The 26943-nt window shown below is 45.7% G+C and overlaps 1 protein-coding gene across 1 annotated transcript; it reads left to right on the plus strand.

The window, feature by feature from the left end:
* Positions 1-228: 228 nt before the first annotated feature.
* On the plus strand, positions 229-26469 carry CPA2 (carboxypeptidase A2; the record flags this gene model as incomplete). The annotated part of the gene is made up of 11 exons (XM_080701732.1): positions 229-293; positions 3699-3780; positions 4663-4797; positions 5385-5480; positions 8023-8124; positions 10095-10193; positions 11497-11607; positions 12668-12758; positions 14597-14796; positions 17884-17968; positions 26282-26469. The coding sequence occupies 11 exons, from the start codon at positions 229-231 to the stop codon at positions 26467-26469; spliced, it is 1254 nt and encodes a 417-aa protein (XP_080557858.1).
* Positions 26470-26943: the final 474 nt, after the last annotated feature.

A 26943-nucleotide genomic window follows, 5' to 3' on the forward strand; every position in this document is an offset into this window, starting at 1 on the left:
GTTTTTTTTTTTCCATCAAAGTTTGTTATCTCACTCTAGGAGTGGAAAAGGTACAGGCTGGTGATATTGCACTGGTAGGTGTCTAACCTTGAGAAAATCACCTGCGGGTGGGAATTTTACCATGTGGGAACTCACTTGGCTTCCCAGAGGGCTCCAGATCAGCTCAGCTCTCTATAAATAAAGTTCAGGAGGAACTCTGAATTCTGGACCCTGGGAAAAGCCTTGGCCATGAGGCTGATCCTGCTGCTTGGTGCCCTTTTTGGGCTGGCCTACTGTCAAGAAACATTTGTGGGGTAAGTTTCGCTTTCTGGTGCTTAAATTTTACTTAACTAATTCATGGGGCCTCTGGCTGGCTGGTTACAGAATAATGGGTATATGTCTTCATCGTTTTCAGGGTTCCCTTAGATTGAGGGGTGGGGGAAAATAGGAGAGGGTGATCAGAGAACAGATGAATAAAAAAAAAAGAGTGAAAGCTGTACAAGTCAAATAAAAATATAGAGATGGATCTCCAATAAAAAAAACAAAACCTTTTATTTGGGAATTAAAAAAAAAAAAGTAGGGTTGGGGGCTGGGCACGGTGGCCCATGCCTGTAATCCCAATATTTGGGAGGCAGAAATAGGAAGATTGCAGGTTTAAGGCCAGCCTCATCCATTTAGCAAAACCCTCAGTACTTAGTCAGACCCTGTTTCAAAATAAAAAAAATTAAAAGGGCAGAGCCGGGCGTGGTGGTGCACACTTGTAATCCCAGCATTTGGGAGGCTGAGACAGGAGGATCTCGGTTCATGGACAGCCTCAGCTACTTAGTGAGGACCTTTACAACTCAGTAAGACCTTATTTCAAAATAAAGAATTAAAAAATAGGGGCTGTAGCTCAGAGGTAGAATGCTCCTAGATTCCATCCCCAGTAACACACACACACACACACACACACACACACACACACACACACACACAAAGGGCTGAGGTGTTGCTCAGAAGTAGAATGCCCCTGGGTTTGATCCCCATCAGTGTGTGTGTGTGTGTGTGTGTGTGTGTGTGTGTGTGTGTGTAAACTGCACAGGACAAGGTGGACTCTGGAGAACAAAGGAAAGATTAGGGGTTTGCTAGGACGGAGACATGCAAGTGATTTTGAGTGGAGACTGGCAAGCGGGGCATTTGCTATGGAAAGTTAGTCTTACGGTCATAGAGCACAGTTTCTTCATCATTTGTTAAGTAAAAACAGCTGTCCCGCTGGGTTGTTGTGTGAGCTAGACCTTGGAGCAGGTCCTGTGACCTGTTTCTCTTTCCTTCTTAGGGCCCGTGACTCCATTTATAGGGTGTGACAGCAAATACTCCATTTTGAATAATGGATTTTCACAGAACTGAATGCACACAACCCTGTTTCTCTCCATCCTTACTCGTTTCCCCTCCAATGGTTAGAGTGTGGGGATGGTAGACATCGGGGAGCTCAAGCTGTCTGGCCATTTGTCTTGGGGCCACAGTGTCCAAGCGGTCTTCCCACCCTCCTGGGCCTACTGCCCTGTCCACCCCTCACTACAGCTGGGTGGTGGGGAGGCCAGGCCTGTGGATTTCAGCCGAAGACCTGTAGCTTTAGGACTCACCCCTGCTCTGACCGCCTCGGGGCTTTGAGCAGCACTTTTGGAGAGGGTTCCAGAAATTGGTGAAGCAGTCAAGTAAGTTTGACTTACAACAGTAGAATCAGAGGGTTAACTAAATATAGGATTTCTAGGAACTTTGACCAAATTGGTATGCATTAGAATTCCATAAGAGGGGATCTAGTTGGCAGCATGGACCCCAATTCATTCATTCATTCATTCGCAGTGGTAGAGATTGAACTCAGAGGTATTCTACCTCTGGGCTATGCCTTCAAACCCTAATTTTTTTTTTAAATTTGGATATATATACATATCTTTTTTCAACCAAAAAGAAAAACCAGCTCAAAAAGTGGCAGGTCTACTCAGATGTGAATTGTTTCCTTTCACAAGCACTAACTTGATTAATGCACAGTGTGTGTGTGTGTGTGTATGTGTGTGTGTGTGTGACTACGGATTGAACTCAGGGGCATTCTATCTCTGAGCTATGTCCCCAGCCCATTTATTTATTTATTTATTTATTTATTTATTTATTTATTTATTTATTTATTTTGCGGTGCTGGAAATTGAACCCAGGAGCATTCTACCTCCAAGCTACACCCCCAGTCCTATTATTAATTAATTAATTTATTTATTTATTTTTGCAGTACTGGGGATGGAACTCAGGGGTATTCTACCTTTGAGCTACACTTTCAGCCCAATTTTTTTTTTTTTTTTTTACAGTACTGGGGATCGAACCCAGGAGAATTTTACCTCTAAGCTATACCTTCAGCCCTATTTTTTATTTCTTATTTTGAAACAGGGTCTCACTGAGTTGCAAAGGGTCTCACTAAGTAGCTGAGGCTGGCTATGAACTGCGATCCTCCTGTCTCAGCCTCCCAAATGTTGGGATTAGAAGCGTGCGCCACCACGGCCGGTTTATTCTTTATTTTAAAATAGGGTCTCACTAAGTTGCAGAGAGCCTAAGTAGCTGAGGCTGGCTGCAAACCTGCAAGTCCTCCTATCTCAGCCTCCCAAGTACTGGGATTACAAGTGTGTGCCTCCATGCCTGGCTTTTTTTTTTTTTTTTTTTTTTTTGAAACAGGATCTTGCTAGGTCTCTGAGAAGCTCACAAAGTTGCTGAGGCTGATCTTGAACCTATAATCTTCCTGTTTCAGCCTCTCAGTACCTGGGATTCCAGACATGTGTCACCATGCCAAACTTTATTCCACTTTTTAAAAGAAATTCTAAAAAACAAGGACAAATTTTATTTTATTGAGGTATCGAGGATTGGCCCCAGAGTCATTTTACCTCCAAGCTACACCACCAGCCCTATTTTTATATTTTTATTTTGAGCCAGGGTCTCATTATGTTGATGAGCATCTTACTACTTTCAGAGTCTGTCCTGGGACCTGGGATCCTCTTGTCTCAGCCTCCCAAGCACTGGGATTATAAGCATGCTCAACCACGCCAGGCTCAGACAAATTTTAAAAGCCAATGCTTGCCGGGCGTGGTGGCGCACGCTTGTAATCCCAGCGCTTGGGAGGCTGAGACAGGAGGATTGCACAGGTTTGAAGCCAGCCTCAGCTACTTAGTGAGGCTCTCAGCATCTTAGAGAGACCTTGTTTCCAAATAAATTATAAAAAATAAAGCCCCTGCATTTCACCCCCCCCCATACCACACACACACACACACACACACAAAAGCCAATGCTTTATTAGCAATAGGTGTTATTTGACAAATACTCATTAGGTAAAGGTTCATTAATGGTGAACTTCCTGATAGGAGAAGGTACCCCTCTTAATTATCATTTGGATAACATTTTCCTGGAGGAAAAAGGCCCTGTATCACTTCCTCATTCTGGGAATGTGGGTGAGTATCTTAGTTTCTGGGTTGTCAAAGAGATGGTTGACTGTTGAATCCATCTCTCACTCCTGCCCTATTTTATTTTATTTTGAAACAGGGTCTCACTAAGTTGCAATCTCCTGTCTCAACCTCCCAAGTACTAGCACTACAGGTGCTAGTTGAATTCATCTCTTACTGAAGAGGCCAGTGGGAACAGAAAGCAACTGGAAGTCATGTCCAGGTTTGGCTTTTAAGATCATGTCTGTGGTTAATATTTGTTAGAGACCAAGTTCTGGAGATTGTCCCAAGCAATGAAGAACACATCAAGAGTCTGGTGCAGCTGGAGGCTGCAGAACATCTTCAGGTATGTGCTCCAGTGAGGGCTTTGCTTCCCAGAGGGAATGCGCTACAGTCAGCTACAGAGACTGGCATTTCTTTTGCACTCTAATCTTACCCCTCTGACCTAGTGTGGTATGCTTACTCTCGGAGCTGGACACTAATCCTAATGAGATGACACTGGATAAGTCTTTTTCTCTGACCCATTTTCCCATTCAAAAAAATGGGAATAACTGTACCATTCTTTTTTTGTGGAGGGGTGGTCTGGGGGTGGAACCCAGGGGCATTCGACCTCCGAGCTACACCCCTTACCCTGTTTTTTATTCTTTATTTTGAAACAGGGTCTCACTAAGTTACAGAGGGCCTCACTAAGTAGCTGAGGTTGTCTGCCAACCTCGATCCTCCAGTCTCAGCCTCCCAAATGCTGGGATTACAAGTGTGCGCCACCATGCTCGGCTTATACCATTCTTTTATCACACAGATATATGGCAAGAATAAAAAATATATATCAAATATGAGAGTTAATTTGAAATGTTGTTGAATACCTTTAATGCACTGGTTCATTCCTAAAATAATTAATAGTACTAATCTTTTATTATGAAATGGATTGGATCACTTGAATGCCAGGTTGTTTAAAAAAGTAAAAAACCCACGGTTTTAAATAATCTTTTCCTCTGCCAGTTTTATCATCTAGCTGTAGGGGGGAAAAGCAATGTAACACATTTGCGGATGCTTGGATATTTAATAACTCCTGTTGCCAGCTCATAGTGATTACACAATGATTCTGGTTCTACAGGCTCAAAATACACTAGGTAACAAATTGATGCTTTTAAAATCTATCAATGCTGAACTGTCCATTTCCCCAGAATAACCCACTCATTGCTTTGACTTGGCCTTGTATCCCTTCCAGCTTGATTTTTGGAAATCTCCCACCACCCCAGGGGAGACGGCCCATGTCAGAGTTCCCTTTGCCAGTGTCCAGGCCGTCAAAGTTTTCTTGGAGTCCCAGGGAATTGCTTATTCCATCATGATTGAAGATGTTCAGGTAATTATGCTACAGACCAGCCTCCCTCAGTCTTGCTGGTCCACTTGCCCCGAGGGCTTACCTTCTTTTAACCTGGAGCCCCCTTTGCAAGAGAAGGGCCTTGTGGGTATTGCTGGGGTCTGGGCTACCTCTGCATGCTGGGTAGGGAGGTGCTGTCTCTTTCCTTTTTGCATTTGGCACAAGTGGGATATAATAAGAAGGAATTGAAAGGAAAGGGCAACAGAGAGACTGCATCATGAAATGTGAAACGCAGACAGAAGGGTGTTAGTCAACGCAGAGAAAAGCAAGCCACTATTCAATAGTTTTTAATGAGAAAACTCAGAGAGGCAGGATGAGCCATAAGATTGTGCCGGCAAGCCCTCCACGTTCTGTCATCCTATATCTGCAGGGTCTGGCTGGCCGCAGCCCCATTCTGTCCCATCCCCTTTCAGAATGCTGCCAGAAAAAGGGAGGGGCGTGACCCAGGGCCTCCAGGACAGGAAGAGGGAAGCTTGGTACTGGGAACTGAGTGTCGTCCTTTCCTTCACACGCATAGACTTGAAATGCACTGCTGTCAACTAATCACAGACAGATTTGGTTTGTTTTAGGTTCTGTTGGACCAAGAGAATGAAGAAATGCTACTTAACCAGAGAAGGGAGCGGAACGCTAACTTCAACTTTGGGGCCTACCATACCTTGGAAGAGGTAGGTGTTTCATACTGAACATCGGAGAAATGGGCCACTTTCTTCTCGGAGGACAAGGCCACCTCTTCCACGTGGTCGTTTAATGGCCTAAAAATCACTCTCCTTTTATTTCTTAGCTTCTCCAAGTTTTGCTAGGATTTCATAGCCAGCACCAACGTCACTGCTTAATGCAGGCCGTGAAATCCACCTGTTCATCCCAATAGCCACACCATGATTTTGGAGTGTCCAGAGCATCTTAAGTGAGCCCACAAACAGCCCTTCTCTGCTCAACAGCCTCATGGGGTCTTCAGACCTGTGCGGCCCACGGAGCCACCGGGGAGCTGCACTTCACGGCTGACATCAAGAGGCTCTGAGTGATGAGGGTGGGGTCTCCCAACCTGCCCAGGGCCACAAGGCTGCTTGTCAGCAGTCTGTGTGGTCTCTACTGGCTTTTTTTTTCTTTTTCTTTTTTTAATTTCAAGATACTTTATTTTCAAAACAGGCCACAACACTAAGCTTTTGGCCCATTCTGCCATTGTACAAGCTACAAATGCTTCTGCTGTCTTTCTTGAGTTCTTCTGGCCTTTTTCTCCCAGTGGGTCACATGCTGGACACCCAGCAATGCTGCTGCGCGTCTATGACAGGAGCTCTTCTTGGGGCCTGTGCAAGGACTGAATGGGAGTAGGGGGGTAGGGGAGGAGAGGAGATGGCTTCTGAGGGGTAAAGGGGTGAGGTGGGGAGTAGAAAGAACCAGAGAACGCTGGGCTTGGTGGCGCACGCTTGCAATCCCAGCATTCGGGAGGCTCAGACAGGAGGATCGTGGTTCGCAGACAGCCTCAGCTACTTAGTGAGGCTATCTGCAACTCAGTGAGATCCTGTTTCAAAATAAAATAATAAAAAAAATAGGGCTGAGGGTGTAGCTCAGAGGTAGAATGACCCTGGGTTCCATCCCTAGTACCGCAAAAAAAAAAAAAAAAAAAAAAAAAAAAAAAGTCGGAGAGGAGTGATCTGTTGGGTACCAAGTCTCCAAAGGAGTAATTTTAAAATGCTAAGAAGCTGGCATGGTGGTGAATGCTAGGTCATCCCAGTACTGGGAGGCTGAGACAGGAGAATCACAGGTTCACAGCCAGCCTCAGCTACTTAGCGAGGCCTTCCGCAACTTAGTGAGACCCCGTTTCAAAATAAAGAATAAAAAAAATAGGGCTGGGGGTGTAGCTCAGAGGTAGAATGCCCTTGGGTTCCATCCCCAGTACCACAAAAAATAGAGTAAAATAAAGTGCTAAGAGCTGCGGGGTGTTGGAGGGCCAATTACCTAATTTATTTGGCATTAAAATCTGTTCTGACTTAAACTTATTTCGGGGCAAAAATCTGACCTAAAATCACTTGCTTTGTTTCACTGCCTGAAATATGTTTTAGAGGAGGTAGCAGCAGCATTACATTTGTGACATACAATATGTGGTTCCTATTACCTTTCTAAAATTCTCCTCTTCAAAAAGAAAAAAAAAAAGAGTCAGGCATGGCGGCAGGCTTGTAATCCCAGTAGTTGGGAGGCTAAGACAAGAGGATCACAGGTTCCAGGAGAGCCTCAACAATTTAGTGAGCCCCTCAGCAACCTAGTAAGACCCTGTTGTCAAATAAGAAATACAGTCAGTCTAGGCGTGTAGCTCGGAGGTATAATGCCTCTGGGTTCAATTTCCAGTACTGTGAAAGAAGAAGAAAAAAGAAAAAAAGAGTGTGTGTGTATTTTTTTTTTTTTTTTTTGCAGTACAGGGGACTGAATCCAGAGGCAGTCTACCTCCGAGCTGCACCACAGCCCTATTTTTTATTCTTTATTTTGAAACAGGGTCTCACTGAGTTGCAAAGGACCTCACTCAGTAGTAGCTGAGGCTTCCGCGAACCTGGGTCCTCCTGTCTCTGCCTCCCAAATGCTAAGATGCCACTCCTGGCAAAAGTGTACATCTTAGTTTGGAGTAAGAACTCGAAAGGAAGCGGAGGGAGCAAGCTGCAGGCTGCGGTGGGCGCTGTCCTCAGCCGCTCTCACGGCCTGGTGTCTGCGCCTTAGTACCCCCAGCGCGGGGCTGGGGGGCTGTTCTCATCCCAGCAGCCCTCCAGACGCGCAGGTCGGGTCCAGCAGTGGACACGTCCCTTCTGCGTGGAGAATGCACGGAATTTCAATGAGCCTGCAAAATAGGAGCCGCCTGGGCTCGCGGGTCTGCGGCGGGCGCCCCTTTGTCCCTGGCCTGCACGGGCCCCCCGCCTTTTGTAGCGCCAGCCTCCACACCCGTCTGCTTGTGTTCCTCTACTAGTGAGGGCGAGGGGCTTCCAGGCAGGGGCAGCCACGGGCAAGCCGGACAAGGGCCATTTTGTTCTGCACAACTGCAAAGAGCCAGCTCTGCGGCGGCAAAATGGCTTCTCCTTTGCAGAAGGGCTGCCCATCCCTGGGCTGGGTGTCCAAGCCCCGGCCTCCCTCTCCACGGCGGCCCCAGGGAAGCGGCCCACGGCCAGCGGGACGGGGCTGCTCATTCATTCGCAAATGTCTGTTTATTCATTTGAAACATTTCAGATTTCCCAAGAAATGGATCGCCTTGTGGCCGAGCACCCAGGTCTAGTGAGCAAAGTGAATATTGGCTCTTCCTTTGAAAACCGGCCCATGAATGTGCTCAAGGTACCCGGGGGCAGTGGAGGTGGTCCCCCCACCCTCCGGAAACGTCTAGAAGCCTTCCCCTCCCAGCTCGGCCTGCGGCGCAGGTCTTTTTTATTTTTTTCCCCCTTCCTCCTAACCGGTCCTCGCTGGTTTGGAGCATCCACCCGCCCCCAGCTCCCCCTTCCTTTTTTTTCTCTTTTCCTGCGCAGGCTGACGCAGGTCTGCAGGAGAGAATTACTGCTCCCGCGTCGGGCAGGCGGGATGCTCTCGGGAGGGGGCGGGCGCCTGTGGGGGCGCGGAGCGGGGCGGCGCGCAGTAATGAATCAAGGTGGGGGTTCTTTGCCTTATTATTATTTTTTTCCTTTTACTTTTCCTCTGTTCCTTTTAAGCCAGTTTATGGAAAAACAAAACAAAACAAAAATACCGAGTCATTGCTGAACCGCATTTAGTCAAAACCAAACCTTCTGCAGTCTGCCGGATGACATTCAAACCACTAAACCGCAAAGGCCGACACCCTGAAACAAAGGCAGCCGCTTTCCTTCCTTCCTTCCTTCCTTCCTTCCTTCCTTCCTTCCTTCCTTCCTTCTTTCTTTCTTTCTTTCTTTCTTTCTTTCTTTCTTTCTTTCTTTCTTTCTTTCTTTCATTCTTTTTGGGTGATAGCCAGGAAACGTGAAGTCTACCCTCCCCCCTGTTGCCCCTAACAGTCATAGTACTGATTGTCAGATCTTTTGCACTTTGCCCTGAAATAGAGTGAAAATGACTATTTCCCCAGACTTCCTAGAAAGAGTTTGTTAAGGGGGGTGGAGGGTAATGTCACAACTCCTGCTAAATTTGGAAACTCTGTGGCTGGGAACCAACTAACTGGGACAGATGGATTTCCCCAGAGCGGTTTTCCCAAAGCAGGCTCAGGAGGAGTGGTTTGCCTACATTTATGACACTGGGTACGGTCGCTAAAGTTTACCACCCCCTCCTGTAGAGCTTCTCTGCCCTGTCTCTCCTACAACTGGGTCAGGAAACCCGAGATGTGCCTCAGCCTTGGCTCTTCCTGGCCTTCCCTTTTCCAGGTGGTCGGGTGACTGAGACTATGCTGGGTTTTTGAAAGTTTTCTGCTTTTTACATTTGGGCAAGATCTTTGGAGGACAAGGCACAAAACACTCCGAGCTAAGAGTCTTGAAACCTGTGAAATGTATTTTTTTTTTTTTTAGCAAGGATTTACATTTCTCATTTACCTTATCTGCTATGTTTAGGATGCTGCACAGAGATAGAAGTTGATGGTGCAGAAAGAATCGTTTCCTCCCCATTTACCGATCCAATTGGCAAAGCCACTGTTCCAAAGAAAACTAACTCGTTTAGATCATAAAATTTAAACTCTGGGAGGCACCTCCAGAGCCTGCCATCCTGATTTTTTTTAAACACTCCAAAGGTTATCGTGAGCATTTTAAAATAACTAATGCAAAATAAACTTTGCATAAATTTAGAAAACAAAAGTAAGACAAGAAAAAGAAAAAAAAATTTCTGTCGTTTTAATTTCACAACTCTGGGAAAATAACTCTAAACATTTTTCCGACTTCTTTCTTTCTTTTTCCTTTTTTATCTTCCTCTCCCTTTTTGTCATTTGTATTTTAAAAATAAACTAGTCTTTAAAAAAAAATGACATACTGTTCTATAACCTGTCTTTTCCCAATTTACAACATAGGAACATATTTTCATGTCATTACATTACCAGCAACCATTTTTTGCAAACAGCAAGGGAGGAAAAGTCTGTGTCCCTCTTGTTAGCTTGCATTTAAGCATATGTTAAAAGACGGGACAAAAACCCCACACAGCAGTCAATGAGAAGAATTAATCCTCGGTGGCACTGTCGGCCTCTCCTCCTCCTCTCTCTATCACAGTAGGAACAGAATGGGGAAGAGAAGGGGGTGGCAGGGGCGCGGAGGGGACGAGGTGCCCAGGGCAGCTGAGCTATTCACAGTGCTGTGCTTGTTTTGCAGTTCAGCACCGGGGGAGACAAGCCAGCCATCTGGCTAGACGCTGGGATCCATGCTCGAGAGTGGGTTACACAAGCTACTGCACTCTGGATAGCAAATAAGGTCATTTGGCCTAAAACCCCTTGCTTATTTTGCCTTTCTGGGGTCGGGCGCACAAGCGAGTACATAGCAGTCCCTGGGGTCCGGTGCTGATGTTGTCGGCCAAGCCTTCCTCTTGCCACACGGGCAGGAAACAGACTCCTCCAACCCTTTCTGGTATTGCCCCATGCGGTAGGATGGCGCCGTGCCCTGGGCCTGCCACCGTGCGCTCCGTTAAGGGACACGGCAAGCCCTGGAGATGGAATGGGTGGCGAGTAAGAGAGTCAGATTTCAGCAGAAGAACAGGTTAGAGAAAAATCACTATGCTGCTTGGAACTCGGAAGGCTGAGGCCTGGTGTGCGGCCAATCTATGAGATGGTGAGGAGCTCCAGGAAAGCAGAAGCAGGTGCAAGAAAGGTTTGCTTTGACCTAGAGATCCAAAATGAAACGAGTGAAGGATGTTTGCGTTATTCTGAAAATTTCCCAAATCTGACTCTGGAGCCAGAGTGCAGCAGTGTCTCCCTTTCACATGTTCCGTTGGCATGAGAGTCAGGACAGGGTGTGACCTAGTCTGGTGTTTCTTAAGTAATTCAGAAATGACATGCTATAAATCAGAATGTTAATTCATGAGCAAAGGAAATCAATCCACATCAGGTCATTCAAGCATGTGCAACCACGTGCATACCGACTGATACATTTTTCCCTTCAATTAAAATGTGGTTACCTTTAGGGTATTATGAAATGGATATTTAACAGTTGAATAATAATGCCTTAGGATGGCTGAGCACAGGAAATGAATAAATTTTAATCCAGCAGAAACTTCAACTCTACTGCAATTGATTGTGAGTAAAAATATAATTCCCCAAATGGAATTTAACCGGTTCTGTATATCTTTAGCAAAGTCCTGGCATACTTAAGTAATCTGAGGTTGGTCCTGAGTTCTTTTGGAAAGCTGTCCCATGTGAAGATTAAGGAATATTAAAAAAAAATTGGGGGGGGGGTTCAGATCCACTTAAGCCCCACATACAACTGCCCACCCCTCCATCACACCCCAGAGTATGGGAAGAATGCTACTGCTTTTGAGAGAGAAGAGAGATGTGACAACTGACTTTTATCTAATATAAATAAGTACCAGAAATGAAAGTATAGACATTGGCATATTAAATATATTAGTGCTTCAGATCAGACTGCAGTTGATTTGCAAGATTCTCATTGATCAACAGTCGTCCCTAGCTCATATATGGAAAAACATGTTGCCTTTCTATCTGCCGTGTGTTCCCCCCAAAAAAGGGAGCGTGTGGTTGAGTGGTACACTGTCTCTGCTCAGATCGCCTCTGATTACGGAGATGATGCATCCGTCACTTCCATTCTGGATACCATGGATATCTTCCTGCTGCCGGTCACAAACCCCGATGGATATGTGTTCTCTCAAACCCAAGTAAGCCTGGACACTTTTTTCCCCCTCTTCTTCCACAAGGACTTTAAGGAGATATGTAAGAACTTTAAAAACCAAATAAAAGTAGTCTTTCTGTTCTTGATTTCCTTGAAACAGAATGCCTAATCTCTCCGTAGTGGCCTGGAAGGAGGCACAGAAAAGTGTTTATAATCACTTCTTTTTCCAACACATGATGTCTTTACTTGTCGCCTCAGTCAGAGCCCATTTCAGCTGTTAGGCTGGGCTATTAGAGCTCAGAGCTCACCGTGAGTCACCTAGGAGATTTGTTCCAATTATCTCTGCGTTTTTTTGTGGTGGGATTGATAGAAAAGAGGAGGCGGATGTTACCTGCTGACAATTAGATTGCTGTAGGATTTAGGTGGCAGCACAATGCATCTTGGCATTTTACGTACAATCTGTAGCAGAAATTCTCTGTAATATCACTAAAAGGAGTCTGTAGGTTTTTTCCCCCCTTTACAATCTCATTACCAAACACTCTTGTGGCAGTCGTGACCCTCCGTCTATTCAAAATGAGTCAGAGCCTCGAGTTTATTCTCGTAGAGAGCCGACGATGACGGTAGTTCTTTCAAAAAAAAAAAAAAACTTATACGAATACTCGTACTCATCCCAAGAGATACGGCATGAATAAAGGGTTCCACAGACAAGACTAGGAAACACCGCCCACTGGATCCTTTTTAGAGGTTCATTAAAAAATTAAGCCATTAAAAATCATTATGAGCACCAAAGTAAATTGATCAATTTAGTCCCAGATTTTCCCCAAGTATTCTATCACAGAACTCTTTCCCTCACTTTTTGTTGTGGTTGTCGTAACTGAACCGAACCTGGGTTTTATGGAACACAGCTTGGCTTTATTTAACAAGATGGGGATGAACTGGGACCCTACGTGTGACTCTCTGACAGAAGGAGCAGTTCCAAAGGGGCCCTGCTGGGAGGGAGGGAAAATGTTCTAAACTCTATCAGGGACCTTCCCCTCAGGCTAAATTTTTTTTTTTTTTTTTTTTTTTTTTTTTTTTTTTACCCCTTTTGCCGTCGGTTCCTAAAGAATCGTATGTGGCGTAAGACCCGGTCCAAGATTTCTGGCAGCTTCTGTGTCGGTGTGGATCCTAACCGGAACTGGGATGCAGGTTTTGGAGGTGAGCACAGGGACTTGTCACCAGGGATGGTCAGACTCTTGTCAGACCAACTGGCTAGCTGGTTCCCATGGCTCTGCAGTGCGTCAGCCTGCTAAGCCCATTTAGGATTCAAGCCATTTCAAAACCTCTTTGAAAAACACTTCACTAAATTCCCTGCACAGGAGCGCAGCACTGTCGCAGAGCTCTGAGCAACATTTAATGTATTTTGTCTCACATCTTGGTTTTCCCACAAGCCGCAGCCCTGCTTGGCTTTGGAGCTAGCTGCCGGAGGGAGACTGCACGATGGCGGAGATCGGGAATCCGGGAACCAACCACTAGAGGGGGTTAGGATCTATTTGGAGGAGAAGCATTACATCATCTATGGATGCTTCGAGAAGGAAAACTTAAAAAGAAGTACAAATAAGATTAAGAAATTGATTTTCAAGATAGATTCAATGTAAAATATCAGCTGGGTTTGCTGGCCTACAGCTCTTACGTTTTGGAGCACACTGGCAGGCGGGTGGGGCTCTTTTATGCTTTCAGGGAAGTGTTGAGCCTCCCTATGTTTCCCTAGGTGCAGAATTGAAATGTTAGCTGGGTGTGGTGGCACACGCCTGTAATCCCAATACTTGGGAGGCTGAGACAGGAGGATGGCAGGTTGGCAGGTTTGAGGACAGCCTCAGCAAGAAGTGAGACTCCCATCAACCTAGCAAGACCCTGTTTTCAAATAAAAATGCCATAGGGCTGATGGTATAGCTCAGAGGTAAAATGCCCCTGGGTTCAATTCCCAATACTAAAAAAAAAAAAAAAAGGTTGGGGGTGGGTAGCTCAGAGACAGAATGCCTGTGGGTTCACTCCCTAGCACCACAAAAAATACAAACCAAAACAAAAGAAATATGTTTGGCTTTTCCTCACTAGCCCCCAGTCACAGTGAGGTTAGGGGCTGTCTTTTCCATTGTCCTATTCCTGACACCTAGCACAGGCTCTGCAACTTAGAAGGCTGGCATTAAATATTTGTAAAACAAATGAATTAATGAGAGTTACAGAACCGAGACAGGACACACGAGGGAATTGTCACAGCATATGGATGAGCTGAAACTTCACTCATTGCTTTAACAATTAATTAATTTATTTATTGCACAGGGGAAAAATAATCAAAGCACCAGACCCAAAATATTGAACAAAGCCCAGCAATTTAGTGCCAGTTTCCCCTCCCACCCCGAAATGCTATTAAATAATTGTAATGCAAGAAAACAGAGGGTATGTCCCAGCGTGTCCTTATTGCTCAGAGAGCCTGGGGAATCCCATGCCCTACCTGGCCCCTGAGAGGTTCTTCAGCCCTCAGAGCCCCTGCCAGGGCCACAGCGACCCTGCTTCAGTGGGCTGGAGCAGTTCTGGCTGCTCAGTGTGTCGAGGCTAAAGGTGGCCTCGCTGTCAAGTGTCATCCTGCTCTCTTCACCACAGATGGGTGCCAGGGGTTCCTTGCACGTGTGGTGCAGATGCATAGACTCTTCTGCTCATAGATTCTACAAATCGGAAGAGATCCCAGAAAATGAACTTGCCAAACTCCCACCCAGCGCAGGAATTCCATCTATAATATTACATCTAGCTTTTCTTCCAACAACTCCCACAGAGAGGAGATGATCTAATTTGATAGCTTTCTCTGCCGTGTAGAGGAATTTTTTTTTTTTTTTAAAAAAGAGAGGTGTCCAGAGTCACTTCAGTTAGGTTTCCTGGCCATACCCACAGGAGGAGGTTTGATCTAACACCATGACCCTGGTCTCCAGGAGGAATTCAGTGTCCTGCCGTGTCTTCTTAGAGCTCACTCTCCTCACTCGGCTTCTCCCGCATCTCACCAGGACCGGGAGCCAGTAGCAACCCTTGCTCTGATTCATACCACGGACCCAGGGCCAACTCTGAGGTTGAAGTGAAATCCATAGTGGACTTCATCCAGAGTCACGGGGAAGTCAAGGCCTTCGTCACCCTCCACAGCTATTCTCAGCTGCTCATGTTCCCTTATGGGTACACCTGTGCCAAGTCAGCCAACTTTGATGAGCTGGTGAGTTCCTTACGCTTCTTTCTAGCTCAGCAACAGCATCCACTGTGTGGACCGGTCAGTTCTGGTCACGAAGTGAGGCACTGAGCCAGAGGACTCTGGTGGCAGGTGGCGAAGGTACCGAGACCCCCATCCAGCCACCAAGAAGATGGCGAAGCAGCCAAAGGTTTGAAAAACTTTCCTAAACTAAGTTTCTTTGGGGAAACAGAACTCATGAAATGGTTGTGACCTTAATCTCGATGAGCAGGAAGGAGCCTGATTTGACCATAATTTTCCAGGCTGTGCTTTCTGTTGCTCAGGGGGAAAAAAAAACAACACTTGGATATAGATCTGAGGCTCTTGGACGGGACAGATGCTCGATGCTAAGCAAGACTGTTCCCTGTAACTCTTGGGGCCTTTGGCTCTCCGGCCTGCCATGATGATGCACTGAGTTTAAAATGCTCACTTCCCTGACCTGATTCCTGCTCTCATCTTTCCTGTTTCAGGAATAAGCAAATTGGCAGCAGCCGTAGGTCAGATGGCGACATCTCGGGAGGCTGTGAACAATTGAGCAACAGCTATCCCAGGCTAAAGAGAATGTGCAGATATTTCCAATTTGGCTTCTAGGCTTGGATTTTGAAACCCATATGTTAGGGATAAGCTCAGAACGTGGACCTCTTGGACAGTTTACCTTCAGATAGATTGTTGTCAGCAGGCTCAGGCAGAAATGGAATAGGTTATTCCAGGTCAGATGGATCTTCCATCTTATTGATTGGATTTTAGCCCTGTGGGGCAATGTGCAGGGTTTGATGGTGACTATCACCATTCAAAGTCAAATCAAGAAAAAAGAATGTCAAGGTTAAGCCAGATGTGTTGGCATATGTCAATCCCAGTACTTGGGAGGCTGAGACAGGAGGAGCACAGGTTGCAGGCCAAGCTTAGCAACTTAGCAAGGCTCTCAGCAACTTAGCGAGATCCTCTTTCAAAATAAAAAATAACGTAGGGCTGGGATGTAGCTCAGAAGGTAGAATGTCCCTGGGTTCAATCCCTAGTGAAAAAAAAATAGGAAGGAAGGAATCTAAAATGTATTCTTTTTCTTTTTCTGTGGCACTAGGGATTGAACCTGGGGTGTTCTACCTCTAATCCAAACCCCAGTCCTATTTATTTATTTATTTTTTTTTTTGCAGTAGTGGGGATGGAACCCAGGGGAATTCTACCTCTGAGCTACATCCCCAGCCCTATTTTTTATTCTTTATTTTGAAACAAGGTCTCACTGAGTTGCAAAGGGCCCACTAAGTAGCTGAGGGTATCCTTGAACCACGATCCTCCTGTCTCAGTCTCTCAAATGCTGGGATTACAAGCGTGTGTCACAATGCTCGGCTACCCCAGTCCTATTTTGATTTTTATTTTGAAACAGGGCCTCACTAAGTTGCTGAGGCTAGCCTTGATCCTGTGATCCTCCTGTCTTAGCCTCCTAAGTACTAGGTTTACGGGCTTGTACTACCACACCTAGCTTAAAATGTACATTTATTTATTTATTTATTTATTTATTTATTTATTTTTGTGATATGGGGATTGAACCCAGAATACCTCTGAGCTACACTCCCAGCCCTATTTTTTATTTTTATTTTGAGACAGTGTCTCACTAGGTTGATGAACCTGTGATCCTCCTGCCTCAGCCTCCCAAGTACCGAGATTACAGGTGTGTGCCACTGCTTCCGGATCTAAGATGTACTGTTAGTAGACATACATAACCTTAAATTATCCAGACCTGGTGCTCAGGTCTCTACCAGGGAGTCATCTAGCCTACGACTGGATGGCCTGCTGCCTCTGAGGGAACCTATGCCAAGTTGGGGGCAAGTTTGGTTGTAAAGTTCTTCCTTCCAGGGAGCTAAAACCTCCCTGTACTTCACATCTACCAGCTATGGCTTATCATTTGGCTTTATTGAACAAGTGATATTCACTCCCTTGGGGAGTGAATCCATCATTTAAACAGCACTAACCTGCTTTGCCTACACCCTTCTTTATTTCTCCTAAAGAACACCAGTTCCTTTGAGCAGTAACAACATGGGCTCAGGTTCCCTCCCCATTCTGGTTGATTTTCCGAACGTGCTTTGGTTTGTCCATGTTCTCAAGGGGAGCCCCCAGCGCCGCACGTAACAATTGTGTTGTGGGTTTACCAGCACAGAGCGCAGTGACCATAACTGCTGTCACGTCAACCAGACCGTGCGCGTCTGCTAATGCAGTTGAGGGTCACATTCGTTTTTTGGCAGTAACACCGTGCTGTTGACTCATGTTGGGCTCATTGACAGCTGAAACCCCCAGGCTCTCCGAGGCTTCGGCCGAGCCAGGTTTCCCCCATCTGGTAATTGTACAGTTGTTTTCCTGGACCCAAGTTCAAGACCTTACATTTATCCTTAGCAAGGACAGTAAAGCCTCAATCAGTCAAAATTGGAACCCTCAAGTAACGGAAAATATTTTGCTGAGCTCTACTTCTTGGAAAAAGAGACAATCATAGGGAAGAAAGCCAATGTGGACTCTAGTGAAGACGTCAGCGTCCTGGTACACCGTGGGGTCAGGACACATTCTCCTTAGCTCCCTTACGCCCACCCTATTTCCATCCACACTCGCAGACAGGGAGAGCTGGTAGCAAAGTGCTGAACCTGGAGTATTGCAAAGACCTAGATGATCAAATAAACAATGACCGTCTTTCTATTCTATTTCAAAGCCAACAGAAGTATACTTGTGCTAACTTTTTTCTTTCTTTCTGCAGTACTGGGGATTGAAGCCATTCTACAACTGAGCTACGTCTCTCAGCCCTATTTTTTTTATTCTTTACTTTGAAACAGGGTCTTACTAAGTTGCAGAGGGCCTCACTTATTAGCTGAGGCTGTCTGCAAACTTGTGATCCTCCTGTCTCAGCCTCCCAAGTACTGGGATTACAAGCTTGCACCACCACACCCATCTCAAACATTTCGGTGGTTGGAACAAAAAGGGAATGTGCTTCTGTCTTAGCTAGCCAGAAAGTCTAGGTAACCAGTCTCTCTTCTGCTATTGGGTGACTCATAGACAAATGTTATCATCCATCTTTATTTGGTTGTCTTCCTATAGGATGAAGTGGCCCAAAAGGCTGCCCAGTCTGTGACAAGCCTGCATGGCACCACATACAAAGTGGGACCAATCTGCTCAGTCATCTGTAAGTATCTAATGTGTTGGAGATTTGTACGAATGGTCACCAAGATGGCAGGCTCCATGGGAGTTTAGGCAAAACATTTTGGTGCCTCGCTGGGAGAGGGATGGGTCTTCGTGCATGGAAGACGACCTTACCCAGTTTCCTTCAGTAACTCTAGTCTCCTCCATGAGATACTTCCTGTATGATATGTATAACAAAGAACTTCCTGAAGATGAGAGTTTTGAGCTCTCTCCTCACTTGGCATGACCTTAAGCTCCTTTATCAGACTTAATCCTAGCCGGGCGTGGTGGCGCACACTTGTAATCCCAGCATTGTGAGGAGGGAGGCTGAGACAGGAGGATCGGGGTTCGCGGATAGTCTCAGCTACTTTAGTGAGGCCCTCCACAACTTAGTGAGACCCTGTTTCAAAATAAAAACTAAAATATAAAAAATAAAATAGGGCTGGAGGTGTAGCTCGGAGATTGAATGGCCCTGGGTTTCATTCCTAGTAACACACACACACACACACACACACACACACACACACACACACACAAACAAAAAACAAAAATCAAAATCTTAGTCCCAAAGTCATGTTTTTTTTAAAATTAATTTTCCTTTCCTGGCTAAAAAGGGCTTATTCCCTGAGTAATCCCATGGACTGTGGGTGGGAATGAGTGTGGCTCTTTAAGAGGATCTGGATAAAGTTGGGCGAGGTGGCACAAGCCTGTCATCCTAGTACTTGGGAGGCTGAAACAGGAGGATCGCAGGTTAGTAGCCAGCCTCAGAAATTTAGTGGGGCCCCCTACAACTTAGCAAGACCCCATTTCTAAATAAAAAAAAATAGCACAGAATGCCCCTGGGTTCAATAAACAAAGACCTAGGTAGGGGTTGTGAGTGTAGGTCAGTGGTAGGGTGTGTACTTAGGGCGCACAAGGACCCTACCTTCAATCGCCAGCACAACAGAACAGAACACACAAACCTAGGTCGTTCAGTGGATAGACCTGAACTGTGTGAGAGGCAAGGAGGAGAAGGCAAGAAGAGTAAGGGCAACTCCAGGAATAGCTGCCATCAGACCCAATTTTTTTTTTTTTGGTAGTACTGGGGATGGAACCCAGGGGCATTCTATCTCCATGCCATACTCCCAGCCTTACTTTTTATTCTTTATTTTGAAACAGGGTCTTACTAAGTTGCAGAGGCCTCATTGACTGTGAATCCACGATCCTACTGTCTCAGCCTCTCAAGAACTGGGATTATAAGTATGCGCCATCACGCCCCGCTCAGACCTTTTGAGACCCTCCTCTCCCCCAGTGGTTATGGATAAAAACAAGAAATGAGTCCAGCTATTCCACTTCTGAATATCTTTACTAAGGGACTGAAATCAGAGAAACTACAATAATATACGCCCAACCGTGTTCATAACAGCACAATTCACAATAGCCAAATTATGCAACCAACCTAGGTGTCCATCAACAGATGAATGGATAACAAAATTATGGGATGTCCACATGATGGAATTCTACTCAGCAATAAAAAAGAGTTATGTGATTTGCAGGAGAATGGAAGGACCTAGAGAACATGTGAAGTGAGATCAGCCAGTCACAGAAAGTGAAGGGTCACATGTTTTCTCTCATATGTGGAAGCTGGGGGGAAACGGGGATACCAGAAGGACTCCAGGTAATGGAGGAGAAACCCCAGTGGAGCCGGGGAGGTGGTCTAGGGGAAGGGAGGGGGCTGCACTCAGGCTTGGGGGTGCCATGGGAGTTCAGCCAGACTTGTGTTTGTCACATCAAGTTTAGGTTTAATCCGAGGGACTCTGGAAGTCATGGGGTGGGGGAGTCAGCAGGGCATGAGTGAGCCGAGGTTTTGTGCAGAGGTAGAACAGAGTTCGTGTGGAGGCTGGGGTGCTATGGACTGGAAGTGGGGACACCCCCAGGGGGTGGGAGGAGCTCGGGCGAGAGCTGGTGGCCCAAATGGAGCAGGACTAGCAAGGAGGTACAGGATCGCAGAAGTAAAGCCGAAGGCTCTTGTGGATTGGATGTGGAGAGCTGCTCACTGAAGGTCATTGTGTAAAGTCTCTCGCAGAGAGGGATATGGGGATGTGAAGGAGATGAGGCTGGATAGGCCACAAGTGTGTGTGTGTGTGTGTGTGTGTGTGTGTGTGTGTGTGTGTGTGTTAGGGATTGAACCCAGGGGGCATTCTACCTCTGACCCACACCCCCATTTTTTAATTTTTAATTTTGAAACGGGGTCTCATTAAGTTGCTGAGGCTGTCTTTGAACCTGCATTTCTCCTGTCTCAACCTCCCAAGTGCTGGGATTACAGATGTGCACCGCCACGCTTGTCTAACCACAGACATTTTGAGCTTGAGACACTTGTAGGGGATTCAAGTGGAGCTATACTGGAGGCTCCGGGTCACACGGCCCTGGGATTCTGCAGAGAGAGAAAGAGATGTAGGAAGGCTTGACATTGTGAGGGTAGTTGCAACAGGAGAACAGGAGATATTTGGAGTGGGAAGAGAGGAAACAAGGTGCTAGGCAGAAGGGGAAATAAGCAGAGAGGTGAAAACCCTGGATTTCAGAAACCTGGAATGTGCTGCATGTGATGGTGCATGTTTATAATCCCTGTACTTGGGAGACTGAGACAGGAGGATCATAGGTCCGAGGACAGCCTCAGCAAGTAGTGAGATGCTCATCAACCTGGTGAGACCCTGTTTCAAACTAAACTTTAAATAGGGCTGGTGGTATAGCTTGGAGGTAGAATGCCCCTGGGCTCAATCCCTAACACACACACACACACACACACACACACACACACACACACACACACACTCACTCACTCAAAAACAGGCATGGTGTAATATGCCTGTAATCTCAGTACCTGGGAGGTTGAGACAAGAGGATGGCAGGTTTGTGGTCAGCCTCAGCTACTTAGTGAGACCCTGTTTCAAAAAGAAGAAAATAAGCCAGGCTGACAGTGCAGCTCGGAGGTCGAATGCCCCTGGGTTCCAACCCCAGACCTGTTAAAAAAAAAAGGTTGAGGTGTAGCTCAGAGATAGCATGCCCCTGGGTTCAACACCCAGCACCACAAATAAAAGAAAATAATTAATAAAATAAAATAAAATAGGGCTGGGAGTATGGCTGGGAGGTAGAATGCCCCTGGGTTCAATCTCCAGTACCAACAGACAAAGAAATTAATTAACTAAAAAAGAGGCAGTAGTTAAAATAAAAAAGGCGGTGAAAAGGTCAACTCGGATGAGGACAGAACATTTTCCATTGGATTTTCCTCACTGTTTTGCTGGTGACCCCAACCTGAGCAGATGAGAGAGAGGGGAGGGGAGGGAGAGGAATGGGAGGCCTTTTCCTTTTTTTATAGATATAGTTATTGACTGTACGGAAGGAACCAGTATAGATGGAGAGGCAGAAAACACAGGAGTGGGAAGAAATGGTTGCAGAGGGGCAGCAGGAGGGGCGAGCGGAGCCGCCTTTGGCTGTGCCATGGTGTGGGTACAGCTGCAGCCCTAGGAGGGGCAGAAACCTGGGAATGCCCTCTTGCTAGGCATAGACATTTGGGGCACTAGGGATTGGATCCAGGGGCATTCTGCCACTGCTGATCTATACCCCCATCCCTTTTTCTTATTTATTTTTCTTATTTATTTATTTAGTGGTACTGGGGATTGAACCTAGAGGCATTCTACCTCTGAGCCACACTCCCAGCCCTATATTTTAATTTTTATTTTGAAACAGTGTCTCGCTAGGTTGATGAGAGTCTTACTACTTGCTGAGGTTGTTCTCAAACCTGTGCTCCTCCTGTCTTAGCCTCCCACTGGGATTACAGGTGTATGCCACTATGCCTGACGTGTGTGTGTGTGTGTGTGTGTGTGTATGTGTATGTGTGTGTGTGTGTATAACTGGGATCACACCCAGACCCAGGACCTACCACTGAACTACATGCCCAGATCAATGGTGGTTTTCTTAATGAGAGTCTTCGAGGGCAGTTGAGTGATATTTTATTCATTACCTTCAGAGCATTTTATGGAAATGCAAAAACTACTGATCTGATATTATTACATGTCATGAAAGCTTCTCTTTTCTCAGGTTATTGTTATTTGGGGCTATTTATGATATATTTAAAAAACTTTATAGGCAAAACAAATTGATCATATATTATTATCCTTTTAAATTTCATTAAAATTTTTTTGTCAGCTGGGCATGGTGGCACACACCTGCAACACCAGTAACTTGAGAGGCTGAGACCGGAGGATTGCAGGTTTCAAGGCTCAGCAACTTAGTGAGGCCCTCAGCAATGTAGCGAGACCCTGTTTCCAATAAAAAATAAAATAAGGCTGGAGGTGTAGTTCAGAGGTCTAATGCCCCTGGGTTGGTTCTCTAGTACCAAAATAAATAAATAAATGAATAAATAGGAACCCAAAGTGTTTATTAACTTTAAAGCAGTTAGCAAACATAAATGTTGCTTGCTAGTTTCCTAGTGGCCTACTGCCCTCCAGAAACTTCTGATCCTTGAGGTGGTCTAAGTGGCCAGGATCTAGGCATTTATTGATAATGGTAGTTGTGAGGGACATTTATTAGCTGCCCATTCTACATACATTATACCTTTTTTACTTCTTCACTCTGAAACTCAGTTTTCTCATCTGTAGAGTCAGTACAAGTACCTACTTCAGGACCGAGGTAGAGATTTTTTTTTTTTTTTTTTTTTTGTGGTACTGGGGTGGAACCCAGAGGCTTTCTACCTTTAGGCTATACTCCCAGACCTATTTTATACTTTATTTGGAAACAACTCACTAAGTTGCTGAGAGCCTCACTAAGTAGCTGAGGCTGGCTTCGAATCTGTGCGATCCTCCTGTCTCAGCCTCCCAAGCGCGGGGATTACAAGCATGCGCCACCGCGCCCAGCCCTGAGGTAAGGATTAAATGAGCCAATTCAACCTGGTGCCAAACACATTTAGTGAGCACTCAGCAAGTGTTGGAATCAGAAGCAGTCTATTATCACATCAAATTCTCACTGCGCTATGTGAGAGTCGTGTGTCAGCCCCATTTGACAGGTGGAGCATCTGGGGCTCAGAGGCGAGTGACCTTTATGTTACAACCACCCAATGATTTGCAGGGTCAGGGCTCCATCTGAAACCAGTACTCTGTCCTTTATGGACCTCTTACTGGCATTGGGTGTGTTGTATAGCCAAATCAAAAGTATACTTTAGTCATTTGTGTGTGTGCGGTACTGGGGATTGAACCCAGGGCTTTCTTCCTCCAAGCTACACCCCCAGTCCTATTTTTATTCTTTATTTTGAAACAGGGTCTCACTGAGTTGCAAGGGGCCTCCCTAAGTAGCTGAGGCTGTCCATGAACCATGTTCCTCTGGTCTCAGCCTCCCAAATGCTGGGATAACAAGTGTGCACTACCACACCCACCCTTAGTCATTTTTGTACCCAAGGAAAAATCAGTTATATCAGCAACTATTTAGTTTTTTTTTTTTTTTTTTTTGTAGTACTGGGGATGGAACCCAGGGTCATTCTACCTCCGAGCTATACCCCCAGCCCCATTTTTTTTTTTTTGAAACAAGATTTCACTGAATTGCAAAGGGCCTCACTAAGTAGCTGGGGCTGCCCTCAAACCACAATCCTCCTGTTTCACCCTCCCAAATATGCCACCACACCAAGCTTACTTAGTATTTGTTATTGCCCAGGCACTATGATAGCTGTTGTGGGCAAAGACAAATAAATAAATCATAGGAAATCTTAGAATGAAAGTACAAAATCTAAAGTGTTCCAAAATCCAAAAGTCTTTGAGCACTAATAATGCTACAAGTGTAAAATTCCATACCCAAGCTCGTGTGACAGATCTGAGTCAAAAGGCAAGTCCACACGCTTGTAATCCCTGCGCTTGGGAGGCGGAGACAGGAGGATCGTGCAAGTTCAAAGCCAGCCTTGCTGGCTTAAGAGACCCTGTTTCAAAATAAAAATATAAAAAAAATATGTCTGGGCCAGGTGTGGTGATGCACGCTTGTAATTCTAGCATTCGGGAGGCTGAGACCAGAGGATCACAGTTCGCAGACAGCCTCAGCTACTTAGTGAGGCCCTCCACAACTTAGTGAGACCCTGTTTCAAAATAAAGAATACAAAATAGGTCAAGGGGTGTAGCTTGGAGGTCGAAATGCCCCAGGGTTCCATCCCCAAACCCACCCAAAAAAAAAAAGGCAAGTCCACTAAAAATGTTGTATAAAATGACCTTTCGGCTATGTATAGAAGTTATATATGAAACATTAATGAATTTCATGTTTGTTTCTGTTTTTGTGAAACTGGGGATTAAATTCTGGGGCATTCTACTTCCAAGCTATACCTCCAGCCCAATTTTTTTTTTTGAAAATGGTATGCATTTAAACTGTGCTTGGTGCCCTCTTACCCCCTCCCAACAATGAGTGTCCAGGTTGACCATGCTGCATTCATACTACACATATTTGAATGTAGCTCCTCTATTAACCAACCTCAGCCTTCTTCCTCTCCTATCCTTCCATTCTAGCTTTGCTGAGGTTTCCCCTCCATTTTCTGGTGTCCCTCTGGTATTCCTAATAGTCCCTAGTTTGGGCATATTAGAAAAAACACATGTCCCTTCTTTTTTCTGTGCTTGGCTGATCTCACTTAACATAATGTTCTCCAGGTCTTCCATCTTCTTGCGAATGACATGATTTTGTTCTTTATAACTGAATAAATTCCATCGTGTGTATTTCCTATAATTTTGCAATCCATTCATCTGTTGATGGAGACCTGGGTTGGTTCCATATTTTGACTATTACGAATTGTGCTGCTATGAACATATGTATGCATATGTTACTGTAGTTCTCCGATTTCAACTCTTTTGGACAAATACTCAGGAATGGTAGAGCTGGATCATATGGTGGATTTATTCCCAGTTTTCTAAGGAATCTCCACACTGATCTCCATAGCGGCTGAACTAGTTTGCACTCCCACCAACAGTGTAAAGGAGTTCCTCTTTCCCCACATCCTCGCCAGCACTTGTTGTTATTTGATTTCTTTATGCTTGCCACTCTGATTACCTCCCCCAGCCCTATTTTACTTTTATTTTGAAATAGGGTCTCACTAGGTTGATGAAGAGTCTACTAGCCAGGCATGGTGGTGCACGCTAGTAATTCCAGCACTCGGGAGGCTGAGACAGGAGGATCCTGGTTCGCAGACAGCCTCAGCTACTTAGTGAGGCCCTTTGCAACTCAGTGAATCCCTGTTTCAAAATAAAGAATAAAAAATAGGGCTGGGAGTGTAGCTTGGAGGTAGAATGCCCCTGGGTTTCATCGCTAGGACCACCCACAAAAAAAAGAGTCTTACTACTTGCTGAGGCTGTCCTAAGATCTTCCTGTCTCAGCCTCCCACATACTAGGATTATTGGCATGCACCAACATGCCCAGCTTGCAAGTTATATATGAAACATAAATGAATTTCATGTCTATACTTGAGTCCTAGCTCCAAGGTACTTCATTACATATATGCAAATGTCCCCAAATCCGAAACACTTCTGCTCCCAAGCATTTCAGATAAGGGATGTTTAACCTATAATTCAGTGTTAACCACTAGTCCTACTTGTCCCTGTCACAACCTCCCTGGTCTTCCCCGCCCTGTTGTCAGGGACCAGGCGGCTTCCTTCATCTCAGCCCCGTCACTCCTACACTTGACCTCTAGCTGCCCTTCCTGGGAGGGACCTCGGCCAGTCCATTGCTCAGCTCTTCAGAGTATGATTCTCTCAAGTCTTCGTAGGCTGATGCCATCTTCCTTCCTCACCTGTCACATCGTTGGCCACGCAGGTCTCAGGTGCACATCAGGTGTGTTGGCTTAACCCGTCAGCGAGGGGCTGGCCACGTGATTTGACGTCAGCGCTGAACCTGCTCCACCCTTAGGCCAAGAGTCTCCTGAGGGCAGAGACCAAATCTCTGACTTCCGTGTGTAATCCCTCCTCCACTACTCGAGAAAACACTGTGCCTTCTAAAGAAGGAAGTGGCATGGCCTCCCTAGTCTGGGGAAGATGCCAATTAGGGCAGCAGGCAGGATTCCAATGGGTGGGGAGAGCCAGAGGCTCCTGGGAACACCGGAGGCAGGCTGAGCACGGCGCCCCTTTGAGGAGTCCCTTTTGCTGTTAGACTGTTCTTGTAGTCTCCGCTCAGAAGCACAGGCCTCCGCTAACTGACGCCGGCCCCTGGGCCCGTGCACAGCGGGGCCTGACTTATCTTTGATCCTGGTGGAACTTCACAGCGAGGTCACACGAGAGGCCCACGGGAATTGCATAACCAGATCTTATTCCCATTTGCCCTTCAGACCAAGCCAGCGGTGGAAGCATCGACTGGGCCTATGATTTTGGCATCAAATACTCATTTGCCTTTGAACTGAGAGACACGGGCCGCTATGGCTTCCTCCTGCCGGCCAAGCAGATCGTGCCCACGGCTGAAGAGACCTGGCTGGGCTTGAAGACAATCATGGAGCACGTGCGAGACCACCCGTACTAGGGATCCGCGGGAGAGACAGACACCATTAAAATCCCTTTGGTTTAAGGCGAAACTGGGTTGTGATTATTTCTTCTTCCTGATCCTAACTGGGGAAGCATCATTTCTTTAGTTTTTTTTTTTTTTTAAACTTATTTATGTATTTATTTTTGGTTCTGGGAATTGAATCCAGGGGCCTTAAATTTCTGAATTATACCTCTAGCTCTATTTTTTAATTTTTAATTTTATTCTGCTTTTTTTTGTGGTGCTGGAGATGGAACTCATGGGCTTCTACCTTTGTGCTACACTCCAAGCCCTATTTTATTATTTTATTTGGAAACACGGTCTAAGTGGTGGAGGGCCTCACTAAGTTACTATGGTTGGCCACGAACCCACAATTCTCCTGTCTCAGCCTCTTAGGTACTGGGATTACAATCATTTTCAGCTTGTTTTACTTTTGTGTGTTTGTGTGATACTGGGGATTGAGCCCAGAGGCAT

This window comes from Muscardinus avellanarius, assembly GCF_963383645.1.
Source record: "Muscardinus avellanarius genome assembly, chromosome: 9".
In the NCBI taxonomy this organism is placed as follows: Eukaryota; Metazoa; Chordata; class Mammalia; order Rodentia; family Gliridae; genus Muscardinus; species Muscardinus avellanarius.